The sequence below is a fragment of the Mesoplodon mirus genome, assembly GCF_964341445.2.
Source record: "Mesoplodon mirus genome assembly, chromosome: 17".
Taxonomy (NCBI): Eukaryota; Metazoa; Chordata; class Mammalia; order Artiodactyla; family Ziphiidae; genus Mesoplodon; species Mesoplodon mirus.
Window position 1 is genome coordinate 67,629,675 of NC_138993.1, and position 19,884 is coordinate 67,649,558.

The window sequence follows — 19,884 nt, forward strand, 5'->3', positions numbered from 1 at the left end:
TTAGAATGAAAGATTGGGTGGCAATCAAATAAACCAGCTTTCGGGGGTGCCTAATTCTGCTGCGTACTGAAAGATGTAAGCAAAGGAGCCCCCCCAGCCTGTAGCCAGGGCCTTCTCAGGACTAAACCCTGAAGCAAGCAGGAGAATACAAAGATGAGGGGCCGCTGAGCCACCTGTGGCCGGGCGGGAGCGTAAGATAAGCAGGTTCAGTCCACTCAGCCAACGTGTGATCACAGGGGTTCAGCAGTTCCAAGGAGGAGAGAGGGAGTCAGCTGATAGGGAATGCGGGTGGCACTGACCCACAGGGGTCTGGCATTGAGCTTGCCCTGATTGGTGACAAATGACAGCTATAATGAGGGCAGGGAAGGGCAAGCCTACCTCCCAGGGCCTCTCTGGGGTCACTCCTCCCGGCAGGGTGCACACATGGCCTGGGAAGCGGCCAGCCACCATGGGCAGCCCACAGAGGACTGGTCGGGACTACCTTTCAGGTGGGTGTTGTTTTCTGCAAGAGTCAGAATTTGGGAAGTAAGAACCCCAAAAACGATTTGTTTTTGACACCCTTAGCTAAAGGGAAGTAAAGAAAACCACAGTCTTCTTTGAACAAAACAAGCAAAGGAGTGTTTCAAACTGAGAGGAATTGCTCTAAATCTCATTGGAATGAATGTCCTACTTCACTTGTGTCAAAGAGTAGTAGAATGTTAAAGTGGGGTTTTATTCATTTTCTTGAGTAAGAATTACCTTGAGGTAGGAGGGGCACAAGTTCCAGCCATAGAGGATTAAAAACAAAAAGAAAAAGGAAAGGAAAACCAGTCCAGATTTGTCTCCTTTCTCTATAGGTTTCTTTTCTTGTTTGGTGAGCTCTCTCCTTGGGAAGCATATTTCCACCTCGTCCTCCTTTGCAGCACTGCCAGGTGACAGTGACAGGGCTCTCCCACAGCGCCCGCTCCTGTCCCAGCTCCCAGACCTCGGGCCGGCCTCAGGGGTCGCTGACGAAGAGCAGCTGTTAGAGTCGGAGGTCACCGCAGAGGGACCTTGTGCCAGTGTGTTTCCCTCCCGGTGAGGAGGCTGAGCTACAGTTTCAGTGCCGGCCGCTCCCTGCCGTCCTGTCCCTCTGATCTTGTCGCTGGGAAGTTGCATTTTCAATCGTAAGAAACAGGCCTTGGAGATGTGATATTTGAGTCACTTGAGATTTTATGAGTAAGTGATGGGGAAAATGGGAAAAGCATCACATCCTCTTTGGAAAATAACCCAGCTACACCTGGTTTCTAGAAGAAGTTAGAGAAAAGGATCGTTCAAGTTTTTAGGCTAGAAACCAAGATGAACCCTATTCTGATGTTTTGTGGTGAGTATTTTTAGACAGAAACTTTCCTGCGATGCACAGGCAGGAGGAGGAAGGTACCTACGGGGCTGGAATAGAGAAGGAATGTTGAAGGAGGTGCGTTTCAGAAGGTTCTCCAGACTGCCGCAGACCCACCAGCGTGGCACTGACTGACGTGCTCTTGACTCTGCTGTCTTCCTATCTGCCTTCTTTCGGGCCGTGGCCACCTTAGTTTTGTTAGGCCAATTCTTGTTTACGCAATTTAAACGCTAGAAACAGGTAGCAAAGGTCCCTTGCTTTGTTGTTCAGCGTGGCTGTCTTCAGCCATGGCGGGAGGTGTGCGTGTGGGTGTGCTTGGCTGTGGACCGGTGCGGAATCAGGTCCCTGTCATCTGGGGACACGGGCCTCTCCCTGGATGCCAGTGACCCTGGTCCTAGGAGACGGGGTGGTGGTGGCCCTTCTGCTCCAGGACTCCCTCCAGCCACTCTGAAAACAAGCCTGTGTTTGATCTTGTGAAAGACACGTCAGTTCTTTGACCAATGAAGGGTATAAAACTAGTAAAGTAGAAACAGTTCAAGTGAGTGCTGAAAACAAAACCCGAGGGCAGTTTTGTCCCGTCGGAGGCTCTGAGGGAGTGATCCTCCACGCCCAGCCCAATGGCTTCTCGGATCATTCTCAGGACAGAATGGTCACAAGAGGTAACCCTTACTGAGCACCTATTATGTGCCGGTCACCATTCTAGGCCTTTCACACCAGTCTCTCCTACCCTCAAAGCTGTGAGGAAGCTGGGAGCCCGAGGCTCTAGTCCCCGGCCTGGGACCACACAGTGACTCCGCAGAGCCCCCTCTGCCACCTGGTGGGGTCCCCACCTCCCAGCAGCTGAGGCTGGGGCGCTTCTCTAACAGCTGCCAGCTCCCCTGTGGTTTTATTTTAAGGAATTGTGAACCTCTAGAACCTATCCATGTCTTGCTTACGCGACCGCAGGTCTGCATGGCCTCAGTCTTCTCTTGCTACTGTTGAGCACGGGAGTTCCCACATCATGTGCTAAATAAAGCTTCACACTCAGACGGTTACGAAACGCACAAGGGTTGTGCAAGTCAGGCGCCGATGAACACGGAGGACCACGACGGTGATTCTCAGTGTCCACCACGGGGGCTGCAGCTCTCTGCTGCGGCCCTTACCGTCCTGGCCGTGAGCTGCTGAGCCCCCGAGGAGGGGCAACAGTGGGAGGCACAGCCCCCTGCCTGGCTGCGGCCGCCCCAGCCAGCACTGTCCTCTGCAGGATGTCGGGGCAGCCGGGAAACACCGTCGGAGCCCCTCTCTCTGTCCTTCTTCTGGTTTTCTGATCGTTATCCTCATACCCACGCCCGAGCATGCCATTTCATTTTTTGTAGATGTTTACAGTTTTGGACACTAAAGGAAACTTACGGATGCCCTCTCTTCCAGTGCTTGTTCAGTTTTTAAATAGCGTTAACACTATTTCTACTTTGTGAGCTTTGTCATCTGGTCAAAGTACCAGGTCATTCAGCAGTGAAAATCCTCTAATCACACTCGTCTTCTCACCCCTGAAGAAATGCAAAAGGCTCCAAAGTCAGCTTTAGGCAAAGGGCTGCCATGGCCACTCAGCCACTGCCTGCACAGAACAGCAAACATCCTTTTCAGCGGAGACCTGTGAAAAACCCAGCTCAGCTGTCAAAGCCAGTGAGGAATGTGTGGTTGTGTGTCTGAAGAGAGAATGAACCCGGAGGAAGCCTTGTGTGCAGAGAACGCGTTTCTCCTCACGCCAGACATCACCCCCTCAGGCGTGGCCCGGCCAGCGCTTTTTCCTCGGGGCCGCAGTGCCATGGCTGCCCTGCTCTGTGTGTGCAGCAACCCGTGCTCAGCATCTCCTGGATTTCGGACCAGACTCGGAGTCGGTGGAGAGAGAACTCCAGTACAGTTGGAAGCTGTGGCCGGCAGCCCTGCCCGGTACCAGCGCCGGGGCGAGGCTCACACGGCATCAGCTCCAGGTTATGAATCGTAAATTGCCAAACAGGTGGATTTGTTCCTCTCGGCTGGGCGCAAAGGAGCAGCCAGGCGTTAGCTATGCTTGAAGTACTAGAGGTGACAGAGGTGACAGCGAGTGTAGCATTTGCCACATTGCTCACCGTCCTTGAGAGCGGCCACATCGTTGGCCCGTGGCGTCATGTCCGTGGGTGACAGAGACAAGGCAGGCAGAGCTGCCCACCCCCTCACTGGCCACGTTCACTCCACTAAAGATAGTGGTCCTTAACTGGAAGTGACTGGAATAAACATCGTAAAAGGCCATTTCAGTCCAGGAGTGTATGAAGTAGCCTGGCCAGAGTACCCAGACCAGTGAGTTGGTCTCTCCCTGTTGACGCACATCCAGCAGGGCTCCGAGTGCCACTCAGTGTGAAGTGACCCCAAGGAAAGGCAAGAGTGTGGATTCTGATCAGTGAACGGCAAAACTGATGTGTCACGTGTGGCAGGAGCCTGAAATAGATTATCGAGGAGATACTTGTGAGAGGTAAAGAGCCTTGTGGTCTGAAGGCACCAAACTGATCCTGTTGACACAGGATGCCACCAAGACATTTGCACTTCTCGCCACATCGGGAGAGATGTTAGTGACATTGCAACAGATAATAATATGAAGTTTGAAACTGGTTAAAATTCAAAAAACCTGTTGATGAGCCACTTGGATAGAAAGGGGAGGGCTCTGGTGAGTTCTGGGCCCTGTCTTTGACCTTGTCTGCTTGGCATTTTAACTTCAGTGACGTCGTAGAGCTTAGCAAGTGTGCTAATCAGATGTGGGGATGATAAGAGTTTGAGGGAGCTAACACAGGAAACAACAGAATTTAAGCCGACAATAGTTTTGGTTGGCTAGAAAACGATCAGAGGATGTTCGACAGAGATGCTCCCAATCCCTGGAAGAACAGATACAAACTTACTCGGAGGCCCAGCTTGAGCGCATTTCACTCAGGGTTTATAGCAGGCCCTCTAACTCACCACCCCAGGATGCCGTAGCTACACACTCGGGACATGTGTACACGCACACACATGCATGCACACCCACTGTGCCAAGGGCTGGGACGGCACCGTCTAGCCGCCCTCTGCCCTGGGCAGACCATGCCAGCAGTACCATATTCTGCAGCAGCACAAATGGACGAGGGCTGGAAGGGGAGGGGCAGGCTGGAAAGTGCTGGATTCTGAAACACAGGGGTGAACGGAGGCAGCCAGGGCCCTTACAGTATGGTGGTAAGGAGAAGCTGTCGACCCTAAGTCACAGCCGGGAGGAGCACAGGACAGAGGCCGGTGGGACCGCGAGACCCCTACTCTGGGTTTCTCCTAGGCTGGGAAACAGGGGAAAGGGCCACAGGCCGCGAGGTCAGTGGATGAAGACGAGTTATCAGGCCAAGGGCAAAGGGGAGAGCCTCCCAGCAGAGGACACACCGGCAGCAAAGGTGGGAGACACGGAGCCACACGGCCTGGGACCGACCAGGAGCTGCATGCCTGCAGAGGTGGGGAGGCCACTCGAGCGCCTCGTGCAGAGAAAGGATTGGGGCTGTTTCCTGTGGCTTCAAAAGGCAAATTAGGGCCTTTGAAGTCCCACGGCGGTAACTAGTTAGACTCAGATTCGGCTCCCTTGAGGAAGAGCTTTCCATCCCGGCCAGTGAGTGAAGAAGTGTTCCTGAGACTCCCGAAAGGGCCACTTTTGCCCAGAGCAGGAGGTGGATGCAGGGATCCCTGCCGTGCTGCCCACGCCGGCAGTCAGTCAGTCCACTACCCCGGAAGTTGAGCTGGAAGTCGGCGGTCTCCTCCCCCAGGCCGGCCCTGAGGAGGCGTGTGTGGAGGTGGAGAACTGGAATGAGTTCCTTAGAGGGAGGACCCTCACTGGGTGCTTTTTTTTTTAATCCTAGTCTTAACGACCCACTGATGAGGGATCAGAGCGTCAGTTTCAAAAACAGCAGCTAGAACCCCAGCTTCTGAAAAGTGGGCCGTCTCCTCCCAGCCGGTTAGCCTCTCCCTAAGGCCCCCTGAGGGACGAGGAGTCGGGGCCTCAGTCACCCCTGCGGCCACCCGCTTGCCCCGCCTGCCCTCGCCCTCCCGCGCACACCCCCCTCAGCTGGGGGGAAGGAGAGGCCGCGGCGCTCTGACCACTGGGGAGCCCCAGGGCATCGCGTTCTACCGGAAGGAAGGTTAGAAGTGGTGACGAAGTCCCCAGCCCCTTGTCAACTCACACCTCGTTGGAAATCTCAACATTTGTAAGAGTATCACTTTTCACTATATATTATTGCAAATGTAGTATATTTCAAAATAAGTTAAAAAAAAAAAAAAAAAACACCTGCGGCTAGTCCAGGGTCATAAATGTTTTTACAATACATTTTAAAAGTGGGAAAACAGGTTACGAATAAATTGTAGTAACACTGCCTGTTTTGACCTTGGAGACTGCCTGTATGTAAAAGTACAGGAAACCTCTACATTCACAGATTTCGGGATTTGTGGTCAGAAAGATGGAGGCCTCGACCTCCCTGCCCTCGGCGGCTTTAGCTGCCTCCTCCGCGCGGTTCTGCCCGGGCTTCGCCCCCTCTGCGCGGCTGCTGCCCGCAGGCCAGCGGGGACGCCGGGGACGCTGCACCTGCCGTGAGACGCCGGGGGTGGGGGGCTCCCCAAGGCCGTGCTCTGCCTGAGCCAAGCCAGGAACGCAACGGCGCGTGTACCCTCGGAGCCTGCCAGCCTCAGGACGCCTGCGGCTTGGATAAGCTCTTCCTCGGGAGTCAAATTCGACCCTGAAGGAGTGTGGCTGGTGCAGACCTGCTTCCCAGGCCCCGCGCCGCAGCTCGGCCGCCCTCTGCTCATCCTGGCAGGTCACTGACCCTCGGAAGCCCCCTTCCCTTCCTCGTCTCTAAAGTGAGGACTCAGTGAGGAAATGCGTACTTACCGGCTGTATGTAGTGAGCACCGTAAAAGGTGAGCCGGTTGTAATTTTATAAGCATCAGATTCCACACTGAAATGAAAACCAGTTGTGGTGGTGGTGGTCTTTAATCTGTCCTACAGAACTCACACGAGGAACATTTGGGGGCTGGTGGGTCCGTGGCAGTGTCGTCAGCCTCATCAGGCTTTTCTGGTTTTGTTTCTGTTTTCAGGTTGCCCGGCTCATGGAGATGGGATTTTCCAGAGGTGACGCTTTGGAAGCCCTGAGAGCTTCAAATAATGACCTTAACGTGGCCACCAACTTCCTGCTGCAGCACTGACGGTCCCAGCGGACAGCACAGGGGCTGGCGGGCTGCTGACCCCAGCGGTGCCGTCCCGCTACCGGCTCAGCCCCGGGACCTGGCACTCTCTGGCGAGATGTCCTCGCTGTCCTCCTGAGCAAAGGGTGGTCCCTGCTGCTCCCTCCCTTAATTCCAAGATCATTACCTTTAAGTATCCAAAATAAGTTTGCCATTAAGGTAGCATGTATTTTCTATCTTTATTTTTTTATGGAGTATTTTCCTTGGTTTGGAGAATTAATCTCCCATTCCTAATGTGTTTAAAATGCATTAAAATTGCAGATTTCTGCAAGCAGTTGAATAGCACTCCGGATGGGAAATTACTGCTATTGTCATATTCTTTTTACTATAATGCATCTTCCTACATTATATCTGATCATAAGTGCCGGAAAGGGGACTGTTACTCAGAAAGGAACTGTCAAATTTTCTTTATGGACTTTTTTCATTGCTTTTTTTTTTTTCCCCCTCAAATTTGCTTTCAAACCCCAGGTGGCTGTTCAGGGTCCCCACTCCCTAGGGATGAGCAGTTCATATCTGCCGCACGCAGAGTTGGCCAGACCCGGCCAATGAGGGAGAGACAGGGAACTGAACCCTCTTCCGCCTGTTCCAGCCCGCTCCAGTCTAGGGGGTTTTTCCCAACTACTCCCTGCTTCCATTAAAAAACAACGATAATAATCAGGTACCGATTCGAGGTTCTGGAATACTCCATGAAACTTAACTGGAGTTAATTTTGCTTAGAATATCCACAGTTAGCCACTGAGGCTAGGAGTAAAAATGGGACAAAGAGAAGAGCGGGCTCCGTGGAGCAGTACGGGGCATCCTAGCTGCAGGGCCAGCCCCTCTGGAGGCAGGTTCCACCTGGCCCTGGGGTAATCCGATACCAGCCTGAGGCAGGGTAGACTGGCCCCACCGTGGGGAGGAGGGGGTGGCCAGAGCAGATGAGGCTGAAAAGATCTAAAGCAAGATTTAAGGAAACTTGCAACTCTTGTGTTCTGCAAAGCCAGCAGGAGTGTTGCAAACTGATGCAAATTTAGACATGCGTGGTACTTACAATAAAGTTTTTAATGTGTTTTACTTTTGGTGTTTCTTTATTAGACTTACCTAAATAAAACTTTGTTGTAGTCTGTACTATTCTTTACCATCCAAACAAAAAAAAAATTTTTTTTTATCAGACTGCTCATCTTTCTTCAGAAGATTTGGGTGCTTTCTTTGAGGTGAGAGGCGCCCTTTGATTCCTTTAAGTAGGACTGGCCCTGTGAGTGAGTGCAAGTGAGGCCCCATTCTGAGGCTTGTTGGGGCCGTCAGGCTGCTCAGAATGGGGCCTGAGGTGAGTTTCTGGGAGCCTAGCTGGTCCCAAGCACAGGCCCTGACTTGATCTGAGTGTCCCCATCTCAGGTGTAAGGACAGTTGACAGTGATGGGACGTCCTTGACCACGGTCACTGGCAGGGCATGACTAGAGGGCCGAAGAGTGTGGATTTGTGTATGACCTCTGCAGCAAATCTAAAGCCACCCTCTGGGCTTCCAGTGGGAAAAAGAGCAACCATATCCAAAAACACACCATCTCCTGAGTTCCTTCTCACCTCCAGAGAGCGCCTAGTGAAGCGAAATCAAACCAGAGGCAAAATTCTCACTCGAGACTTTTCACTGCTTCTCTCCCAGAGGATGGAGAGCCCCCTGTTGGGATCACAGGGTGAGGCGTAAAGAGGATTCACCACCCCAAGTTCTTGTTTGTTTTCTTGTCAGGATTCCCTCCTAAATGAGAGAGCCTTGTCCAGCTGAAAGGAGCCTCGGTGACCCTTGACTTCAGTCCTTTACTAGAAATCGAGGTCCATACAGGTGGCGTGACCATTGGACATGCGCCGACGGTGGCAGAGCCAGGACCCCTCAGGTTTGTCCTGGCTTCTTTCAACCTCTTTTCCAGTTCCCTGCGGCTGCCAGGGTCTCACCTTCCCAGTGGTGACCCGTTATTTTAAATCCTTTTCCTGCAGCTTCCAGGCCGTTGTCCCCCTTCGTCTGTCACCACCTTCTAGGGCGTCCCTGACCCCACCCACACCCCTGCACACCCTCCACGTCTGACTTCACTCTCGGACCAGTTGCTGCAGTTCCCACCCCTTGCTTCCTGCACATTTGACACAAATGGCACCCACTGCCGGAGTGTGAGTTCCTGAAGACACCCACACCTCTTGTCAAGACACCCGGAAGTCTTTCAGGCTGATGGGACCCCTAAAGGACCCCATTTGCGTTCATGCATGGGCACTCATGCCGTAGGGGGGGCATCAGCGAGCCACTCGGTTTGGTTCCTAAGAAAAGATCATTTAGGCTTTTGATTTTGTGCAAAAGTTATCAGATTGGGCCTAATTTGCAAGTGAGCAGATTCCAGATTGTAAAGTAAGAAAGAAGAAATTGTCCACAGCGAGCCACCCCTCCCCTTCCCAAATAAAGGAAACCCTGCCTTCCAAGTCCTGATTCATAAACCTAGACTGAGTTCGGAATTCAAAAGGTGAACACTTTAGGGAACTTGAGCACCCGTGCTCCAGTCCCTCAGGCCCTGCCCAGGGCTGCTCCTGGAATCGGGTCACCGGTCCCCACAGTTAGCATCTGTCCCTCTGGCTGCCCTAGAGCTGGGCTCTGATGCCCTGCTGGGAAATTCCAGCCCCCCATGCAACCTGCAGGGGCAGTGGGAGGAGAGAAGGAAAGTTTCACGTGTTCCACCTCCAGACTTTTCCCTGGGGACTGGCCTGGCCTGCCTCCTGCCCCTCTCCCCCCAGCTCCGACCATGTCGCAGGGCCCCGGGGCTGCTCCCCTGTGGTGGCCGCCCTCCTGTCAGTGCAGAGAAGGGAGGGCCCCCCAGGGATGCTGCGGGGAAACCCTCTCTTACTGTGCGAGGCCAGGATTCCTCCCATGGGGCCAGAATTGTCTTTCCAAACTACTAAATGGGCCCGAAGCCAGGTCCACCCAGCTCTCCCCAGGCTGCTCCCAGTTACCCGGGGCTCCTGGGAAACCGCAGCTGCTCTCCTAACACTGTCAACGTTCAAGGTAAGGATGTTGACCCCCCAGACTTCGCAGGATCCTTGGTGGTGATGCATTGTCTCCCCCTGAGATTAAATTGGCATTAAGGTCAAATCTCCTTTTCAGAAGTGGCCCGGTGGACTGGCCTTGCTGGCTAAACAGCGGACTGGACTGGATGTCTTTCGGGCTCTTGAACCAGAGGCCCTGGGTTCCTGTGGTACCGCCTCACCGCCTTTGTAAACCCCTTATCCTGAATTTAGCACTTGAGTTCAGTACGAAGGTTGTGGCTGTCAGGTAATCCCTGTGACGCTTCCCCCTCACTTCCAGGCCAAAGGTAAAGGGGAGGAGTTTCCAGAAGGCCGCAGGGAACCCAGGGGCGAAGGCCTGTGTTGTGGTGGGAAACGGGGTCCCAACTCCATGCTCCTCGGCCTCTCTGGTCCCCCTGCTCCTGCGGAGATGCACTGGACCCCCTGGGTGGGCAGTGGGGGACCCGAGCCCAAGTGGCTGACTTTTCTGTCCTACAAGATTTCCATTTCATTTCTTCACAGGGGACCGTGGTCGGTTCTGCTCTTTTGCTATTCTAAGAGCTGTGTGTGTGGAGTTTTTATTGTAAGATTATGCAGTAACATTCCACGGAAGTACTGCGTTGTGTCTGAACATTGCTCAGCCTAGTACTTTCTGTGCAAAGTCTGTGAAACCCTTATTTCGGTAGCCTGAACCTGACCCCAGCCTTTCCTGTGCATCAAGCCGCCAGGGTCAGAGGTCCTTTCAAAACCCCCCAGTGGGCATGGAGAGTCAGGGCTCCCTCCTCAGCAGGCTGGGTCCTGTCCAGTTTAAATCTACACAGACATAAATGTGACACCTAAATCAAGTGTCCATAAATCAACACCTGCTGGTGCCTTAAGGACCTGTTTAAAGGGGGAAAGCTCACTTGTTTTGTTCAAGCAAAACAGTCAAGCAAATAATTGGAAAAGCCAGCCCCTCAGCAGAGTGGACAGAGACAGCCCCGGTGTCAGCAAAACAGCAAGTAAAGCCCAGCACCCACTCCCAGCCTGTCTTGTTTCTGAGTGTTTGTATGAGGGGCCATTTTAAACATTTGTGAAATTTCTAAGTTCGGAGCTCAAAACCACTCCAAATTTGAGCATACTGTTGCTTTGGGCAGAGGAGGGAAGGAAGTGGATATATGGGAAGAGGGCATGGGGCATACAGGGTGCCTGTTTCACTCTTGTTTTTGATATTTTACATAGACGCTGTACGTAGTATAGGGGTTCAGAATGAGCTATAATGAGGGTTATTTTGAGCTAAAGACAGTTGAGATCCTGTGGGTTCAAGGGACACCACTGCCCTTCCCCTTACTACCTAGAAGAGTTGAAACTGGGGATTTTTCCCAGGAAAGAATCATTACCGGAGATAAATTTCACCGAAGTGGCCCCATCTGCGTGTCAGGACAAACATCTAATTACCCAGCATCTGCTCTTCTCGTCCTGTGAGTGACCCTCCCATCCTCGGAAGCCCCGACCCCGTTCCTCAGCTCAGGATGGCGTCTAGACCTCATTTTACCTTTCTGTCTCTGACCCTCTCTGTGTATGTGGGCTTCCTGTACGTATGAAAAACTAAATTGTATTTTCTCTGTCTCGTGTCAAGTTCATTCTTAGACCAGCCAGAAGAACCTAGAAGGTTAGAGGCAACCTAACCAACAGTACTCTTCTGTATTACAAAATATTCAACAAAAAGTTGAAACTCTCCAAAGAAATCTCGCATCCCCCCTTAAGGGCTTGCAGACTTCTTCCAGAGGTTCAGACTGAGAGGGCCTAGTGCATCCCCTACATTGGGAGGGCCCCAGGGCCCAGGCTGGCAGAATGTGGCTGCAGCCCCAGGGCATTAGAATGGGGGGGGGGGAAGACAGCATCTTTGGGGAACTTCTGCGCCCCTCATTTCACAGTGAGGACACTTCCAGCCGAGCTCCTGGTAGAGATTTGGGGAGGGCACAGCATGTCCTCAGGACTTTGCATGGATTCAGACACTTTCCAGGAGATTCCTTACATGGTCCAAACCTTATCCCACCTGTCCAAAGCTGGTGGATATCCTCAGAGTGCCAGACCCAGGCCTCCCCTGGACTGTGCTGTCTGGTGGGGCTTGTGGCTTGGGTGGGAATTAATCCACTTCGGTCCCATCTATGCTCCCAGCCTAACCATGTTGGGTCCAGTTGAAACAGGAGGGAAGGGGGCAAGGCACAACCTTTAAAAGAATGACATGGCAACAGGACTTGACAAAAACTGGTTAGAACCAAGTAGGTCCAAGATGGCGGAAGATTCAACTTCCAGTAGACCTTGAGCCTCATTATACGCTCATTGTAATACATTAGCTGCTAAATGACACACCGGCCTGCGCCCTGACAGTTCTGAGGCCAACCATATAAAAGGCCAAAAGGTGGGCAGTGACCCAACACCCGGAAATCTCCCACCCCTTCCCCAAAATAAGTGAAATAATCCTCCCACTCATTAGCCTGTGAAATTACCCAGCCCATAAAAACTAACCACGCCATATTTCGGATCTCTCCCACCTTCTGAGATGGACCACACTCTGTGGGGTGTGTTTCTCTCTGAATAAATCTACTTCTTACCTATCACTTTGTCTCCTACTGAATTCTTTCTGCGAGGCAAGACATCAAGAACCTCAAATTCACCAGGAACACAAAAGCGCCTCAGGTGCAGGACAAAGACCTGCTGGGACTGAGGAAGGGGCTGGGACCCAGGGCCTGGGGCCAGCACCCCACAGAGCAGGATGCCGCGTTCCAGAGCCAGCTGCAGCGCTCCAGGGGACCCTCCCAGACCTGAGCTGAGTGATGCTTCTGGTGAACCTGACAGGTAACCAGCGATTCTGTGAGTGCCGGTCATTCACCACTGGCTGCCTCGTGCACCAAGGGATGAAATAACCGTCCTAAACCCCCTGTGGGGAAGCCTTCGCCACCAGCTCTGCCCCAGCTTCGCCCACTTCCCCGGGGGTCCGACGAGTGAGTGAGTGAGGATGCGAAAAATTAACAAAATACAGTCTCCACCATCTGGGGGAGTGGCCACTCTAAAGCGTTCCTGGACCCACTTCTAGTGTGTGTGTGTGTGTCCCCACAGCGACAGGAAATTCTCAGATGCCAGCAGGGTGTCCAAGAATTCAACTCAATTCTAACACAGTCTCCTGGAGATAGAATCAGATTCCACAGGTGAAGGGCTCGGTCCCACGAGATGCCTCCACTTCAGGTGCGAGTCACGAGCCCAGGTTGTTACCTGTACTTCTGACCACCTGGCCATAAATCAGAGGTTCCCACAACCTCCTCCTCGGGTGCGGCTAATTTGCAAGCACAGCTCACAGAACTAGGAAAACTCATTTGCTCACTAGATTACCGATTTGTTTTAAAAGGATGTTAAAAGATAGGAATCCACACCCAGATGAAGAGATGCATAGGGTGAGGTAAGGGGAAAGGGTGCGGAGCTTCTGTGCTCTGAGCCCCACTCTCCCCAGATCTCTACGTGTTCACCAACCCAGAAGCCTCTGAACCCTGTCCTTGGGGTTTTTATGGAGGCTTCATTCCATAGGCACAATTGATTAAATCACCGGCAATTGGCCGTTGATTCGACCTCCAGCCCCTCTTCCCTCCCTGCAAGTCAGGGGATGAGACAGAAAGTTCCAGCCCTCTAATCAGATGGTTAGTTCTCCTGGCAATCAGCCCCCATCCTTAGAGGCTTCCAAAAATTACCTCATTCTCATAACAAAAGACACCTACATCATTCTCTACACTTAGGATATTCCAAGGGTTTCGGAGCTGTGAGCCAGGAAATGCGGATGGAGACCAAATATATATGAGAAATAATTTTGGTCATCATGTCATCATTGTCATGACTGACAATATTCCTCCACTATTTTTAATACAAACGGCACCTTCCCTCTCATCCTAGGCTGGGAACTGGTAGTTAGGCAGTTAATCTTAAAAAGTTGGGTAAAATGCAGAACATATATACACACACAAACTACTGATTTACAGTAGTTTGACTTATAATTTTCCGACTTTAAGATCATATGAAACTGATACGTATTCAGTAGAGGCCGTCCTTTGAATTCTGGATTTTGATCTTTTCCTAGGTTGGCAATGTTCTTTTCAGTCCGATCCTCTTGCCTGACGCTGGGAGTGGCAGCCACAGCTCCCTGTTAGCCTTGTGATCACAGGGTCAACAACCGTTCTGCACCCAGACAGCCATTCTGCTTTGCACCGTCAGTACAGTATTCAGTACATTATATGAGGTACTCAACACTTTTTTTTGAAAAGTAGGCTTTGTGTTAGAGGATCCTGCCCAACTGTAGGCTAGTGTAAGTGTTCTGAGAACGTTTGAGGTAGGCTGGGCTAAGCTGTGATGTTTGGTAGGTTAGGTGTATTGATGCATTTTGACTTAGGATATTTTCAACTTACGGTGGGAAGACCTGTATATATACATACATACATGCATACATACATATATGCTTATGTACTGTGTATATATACACAGAAGCCCATATATTAAATATTTTAAGTTAAAACATGTCAATGTAATTAATTCACCAGTCTTCTGGTGTTGATGCCGCCAAGGCCTTTTTTATTTTTTTTAATCATAGTTATACTAATTAGAAACTTGTATCTTTCATAATCCACACCCATATTGCATCATTTATGAGTCCCAGTTTGGATTTTTTAATTAACGTTAGCCCCAGAACTCAGCAAAGCAATCAGATTGTGCATCATCTCGGATTTTTACATTTTTTCCAACGTCCTATAAATGTTACACTCACATCTGTTTTGACAGCGCATTTGGTTTTGTAAGCAATTCACCTTTATCAAACTTTCCAAAGCGTTCAACTGAGTTCTTGTAACAACAACTCTTTCTTTTTGCCTTTATACTTTATTGGTTTATGTAATACTTATTTAATTTTGATAGCAGCTGATGTGAAAAAGTTTGGGAACAAACACAGCTGTCTCTTGGGGTGCACAGGGCCCCAGTTGTGGGCACAGAAGAACAGGGGCTGGGGAGAGGCCACCAGCCACAAGCAGGCTGTGAGTGGTGAGCGACCCTCACACCCACACAACTCCTGAGATGGCTAAGTGGGGTCTGCTAAGAGAATTTCTATCGTAGCATCAATCAAGGATAGCGAGAAAGGCATTCACATTAGGAGAACCGCCAAAGAGGTCTCCCAAAGGGCGGCAGTAAGAAAGTTTAGGGGCCTCTGCCCCTGATTTCTTATTCCGCTGCCTAGATGGCCCCCAAAACCTCACTGAGCTGGAACAAATGAGTAACAGGGTGTCTCCAGTTCCAGTGCCATGATCAGGGGACAGGGTTTCTTGCTCAGCATCCCAGGCGCAGCAAGCCTGTCTCCCAGCTCCCAGCTTCCCTGCCTCCCACCACGAGGTCCTAGGAGGAGCACTGTTTGGGAGGGGGTTTCCCCTCTGACCCTTCTTGAGCTCTTGTGGCTGGACTAATAATAAAATTGACCCAAGACAGACTAACAGGAGAGAAAGAAACAAATATGAATTCTACTCAGGGAGGTCTCATAGAAACAGGACCTAAGAAGTGACCAAAGCAGGCGGCTTCTATACTTTTTAGACAAAGAAACAAATTTGTGAGGAAATGACGGGACAAAGAAGCTTTGGCTTTGGTGCTTAATTAGTGAAGAATCGAAACAGAATTTGGGCGTGGGGTAGTCAATGAAATAAGTAACAAGGTTTGCTTATACAGGCTTTTTGCCCGAACTCTCCCTCTCTGGGGATTAGGGTGTCCTTCTACTTCCAGGTGCAGGGAGTGGACCTTTCATAGGAGAGGTTTATTTCCTGCCTTCAGGGAGACAGAGACGAGGGTCAGAGTGTCCCTCTTACATCAGCTGTTTCTTAAGTAACTTTAATTCAAAATAACCAATATGCCATTGGTGCACATTTGGGGGCCCCCTGCCCTGGGCCCCGACAGCATCGACCAGACGTTCGGCGCAGTTGACGCTGAGCGGGGCGTCCCCGGCCTCACCCTCCCTGGCTGTGCCCTCCTCTCTCCTCCTCCCCTCTCTTTTCAGGTTTCTCTCCAACACTGTTTGATACCAGCCCCACGCCAGCCATTGTTTTCCCAGATGAGGGCGGACACCAGCCAGAGGCTAAACCTCTGAATTGAATCAAGTCCCCCCACCGAAGTCAAAACGAAAGCTGCCAAAGATACACCAAGACAGGTAGCGGGCAAACCCCGCAGACTCACAGGAAACCAGGCTGTGCTTGCTGGTCTTGCCCGTCTCGCCCGCAGAAATCCCGGTGCTCAGAGCTGAAATGACATCAGCCGGCATCCTGATGAAGGAACGCGAAAGCCCTTGAGGCCAGGTTCTGGAGCTGCCAGCGACTCGCTGAGGCTGCCTGGGGCCCAGTAGGCCTCTTACAGGTGCCTAAGGAAACCGGTGGGAATAATAGCCTTCACTGTGTCTTGGCTTCTCTTATTCTTTCAACAGGTGGTAGGAGGTGTGAAGTTTGAAAGAAGAGGGCAGGATCCACTTATTTCCCTGAAATCGGGTGGAGAGATGAAGACTATCATCTGGTGGGGGCTGCCACGAAGTCCTGCAGACTGGGGGGCTTCAAGAACAGAAGTGAATTTCCTCACCGTTCTGGAGGCTGGAAGTCTGAGGTCAGGGTGTCGGCAGGGTTGGTTTCCTCGGAGGTCTCTCTCCTTGGCTTGTAGACAGCCGTCCTCTCTCAGTCTTCACACGGTCGTCCCTCTGTGTGTGTCTGTGTCCTAATCTCCTCTTATAAAGACACCAGTCATCTTGGATTAGGACCTAACGACCTCATTTTAAAGACTCTGCCTTCAAGTACAGTCACATTTGGAGGTACTGGGGCTTGGGACCTCAGCATATGCATTTGGGGGGGAACCCAATTCATCAGTAACAAATCCCTTGGGGATGGAATTAAAGGACACGACGCTGACAAAATGCCCCTCCTCACCCCACTCCACAGGGATGACGATCGCTGGGGCAGGTAAGCTGCCTCATCACACCTGAATAATAATAAAAGCTACATTTTAAAGCAGACCCTCAACTCCCCCTGGAAATAACATCCACTTCACGCTCCCAAGTCTGTGCCCACACCCTGGACTTCTCTTCTAGGCTTCAGGCCTTAGATGTCCTGCTTTGTACTGTACACCTCCATACGCCCATGCCAGGGGCACCCAAGCCCACCTTCTCCCTATAGCTTCTCCTGTGTTCCCAACCTTGGGAGTGATACCACCATCAATCCAACTGTCTATCCCCAAACCTGGGAGTCCTAGTCTCCCTACCCTCTCCTCCTGTACTTCATCAATCTCTGCTGAACACTTAGCACATTGTGTGTCCTTGTCTGGTTACAATTGTGTGTGTATCACCTTCTGGTCTGTGATCCATGAGTTTCAGGGGCCGTGGCTCCGTTATCCCCACTGTATCCTCAGAGCCTAGGCGAATACTTGATAAATGTATGAATTAATGAAGAAGTGAATGTTGAGGAGGAAACCGGCCCCGAGACAGAATTGTAAGTTACAAGCGAAGCGGCGTGTCGCCAGCCTGTCCTTTCTGCAGGGCTCTCCCCCGTCCCGCTGAGCTGCCACCTACTGGCAGGGGCAGCAGCAGGTTGAGCTGATGAGTGTTCCTGGGACTGAATGTCTGGCAATGTCCTACCTCAGTCAGTTTCTAGGACTTTACCCTTTATGTGCAGCCGGCCAAAGGGAATACTGTGAGGCATTAGCATTAAGCACACAAACAGACACACAGGAGGGCGCCTCGCTGGCCTGGGATGGGCCACCTCCCCTGCCTGTCCCACTGCAGAGCTACTAGGGCAACAGAGCACATGTCAGGGCTTCTTGGAATCAAAGAATGTGAGCACTGGAAGGTGGTGTAGACCTCAAGATTTCAACAATTACAGAGGAAACAGGGCATCCCTGTCATGAGGGATTCATGTGGCCTGAGGTGTGACCTGACCTTCAGGGTTGGAGTCCCCACGGTGGGGGTACAGCCCATCCCTGACCCTGGCTGCCCACAACCCACACACACGCCAGAGGGACTTCGCCTCTGTGTCTACCACTATGCAGTCACTTGGCGAAGAGAGAAAACTGTAGTGAAAGCTGGACCGTGGTTAAATTGTGGTGTGTGGCGATGCCAGGGGAGCAGGGATTCTCAGTGAAAATGAGCTTTCTGGAGAATGCCGAGAGCCCATAGGGACATTTGGGTATCTACCAGCTCAGTTTATGAAACTCCATTCTTCCTCCTTAAAATGTCAAGCAATCACGAGACCCTCCACCCAAGGGGAGAATCTCCCCAACACCTCCTCTGGTTGTCCGTGCCCTGGAATGGGACTCGGGGGTCCTCATTAGGTCCTGTAGGTATGGGTAGAGCCCATACCTACAGGGCTGCCCTGGACCCTACACATTCCTCTGAACTAAGCTCCCACACGCAGAGTGAGGGGCCCTCCGAGGGGGTCACTATGATGCTTCCGTTTTGACATGAGGTTGTCTTGATTGGACCTGAAAAACAAACCATGGCAGTTCAACTTTTTTTGGACCAACTAGTGTTTAAAACAGACCCCTTTTACTCCTTCCTCCAAGTCTCACCTTGGACATGGGGCTCTGATGTGGTATAATAGGGGCTTAGAGCTGGGGAGGGGTCAGGGGTGGGATGAGACTCAAAGAAGAGTGTCTGGAAAGAGGGGTGCTCAGAAATGGGTGGTGTTATAAGTTGGATTTTGCCCCCCAAAATAAGATTAAGTCCTAACCCCCAGGACCTGTGAATATGACCTTAATTGGAAATAGGTGTAATCAAGTTAAGCTGAGGTCTTGGCAGGTGTAATCAACTTAAGATGAGGTCATAAGGGTTGGCCTAATCCAAAATGACTAGCCATAAAAAGAAGCAAAATTGAGTTATTTGTAGTGAGGTGGATGGACCTAGAGTCTGTCATACAGAGTGAAGGAAGTCAGAAAGAGAGAAACAAATACCGTACGCTAACACATATATATGGAATCTAAAAAAAAATGGTTCTGAAGAACCTAGGGGCAGGACAGGAATAAAGACGCAGACGTAGAGAATGGACTTGAGGACACGGGGAGGGGGAAGGGGAAGCTGGGACGAAGGAGAGAGTGGCATGGACATATATACACTACCAAATGTAAAACAGATAGCTAGTGGGAAGCAGCCACATAGCACAGGGAGATCAGCTCAGTGCTTTGTGAACACCTAGAGGAGTGGGATAGGGAGGGTGGGAGGGAGATGCAAGAAGGAGGGGATATGGGGATATATGTATACGTATAGCTGATTCACTTTGTTATACAGCAGAAACTAGCACAACATTGTAAAGCAATTATACTTTCTTTCAATAAAGATGTTGAAAAAAAAATGACTGGTGTCCTTAGGAAAAGAAGAAAATGCCGCATGAAGACGGAGGCACATGGGGAGAAGACCATGTGAAGATGGAGGCAGAGATGAGGTGATGCTTTATAAGCCAAGGAACGCCAACAACTGCCAGCAAATTGCCAGAAGCTGGGAGTGACCTGGAACAGTCTCCCTCGCAGCCTCAGAAAGAACCAGCCCTCCTGACACCTTGATTTTGAACTTTTAGCCTCCAGAACTGCAAGAGAAGGTTTTTGTTGTTTTAAGTCACCCAGTTGATGGTACTTTATTACAGCAGCCCCAGCAAACTCATACCGTGGGCGAGAGAGATGCTGGCGTCTCCAAGGACCCCTCAGGCCAGGTTTCTCAAGCCTGAGTTGCAGCAGGATGACCTGAGGGCTTGTTAAGACACTGAGCGCTGGGCCCCTCCCCCAGACCGGCGGTTCAGCAGGTCTGCGGTGTGGCCCAAGAATGTGCATTTCTAACAAGTCTCCAGGTGGTGGTGATGCTGCTCTTCCGGGGACCACACTTCGAGAACCCCTGCTCTAGGGGCCTGGGTGTGGCCTGGGCATTGGGACCTTCTGGTCCCGGTAATGATGAGATGTCTACCCCTGCTGATGTGAGTTGTGCCAGCCCACTCGGCAAACTTCCATGGCCACAGCCAGTTTTCATTTAAATGCTTTCTGTAGTTTTGAGTGGTTTACACAGGTGCTGGTTCATAAAACACCACCTCCACCACACACACGCTGACCCCATGTGGTAGATGTTATAGTCCCTATTGTTACAGACAAGGAAAACGAGGCTCAGGCATGGGTGTGAATCCTCAGCAGGACACTTCTCCCTCCTGAGTCCCTGAGCTCAGGAGTCTGCGCTCTGAGCCTGGCTTTGGA

The 19,884-nt window shown here is 51.3% G+C and overlaps 1 protein-coding gene across 3 annotated transcripts in view; it reads left to right on the forward strand.

Moving 5' to 3' along the window:
• UBAC2 (UBA domain containing 2) overlaps positions 1 to 7,662 on the forward strand; it is a 164,873-nt gene extending 157,211 nt beyond the window's left edge. For all 3 annotated transcript variants that reach the window (XM_082602506.1, XM_082602505.1, XM_082602507.1), the window contains one exon: positions 6,463 to 7,662. In XM_082602506.1, the coding sequence (XP_082458632.1) occupies positions 6,463 to 6,570 (108 nt within the window). In that variant the 3' untranslated portion in view covers positions 6,571 to 7,662. The remainder of the gene's footprint in view (positions 1 to 6,462) is intronic.
• Positions 7,663 to 19,884: the final 12,222 nt, after the last annotated feature.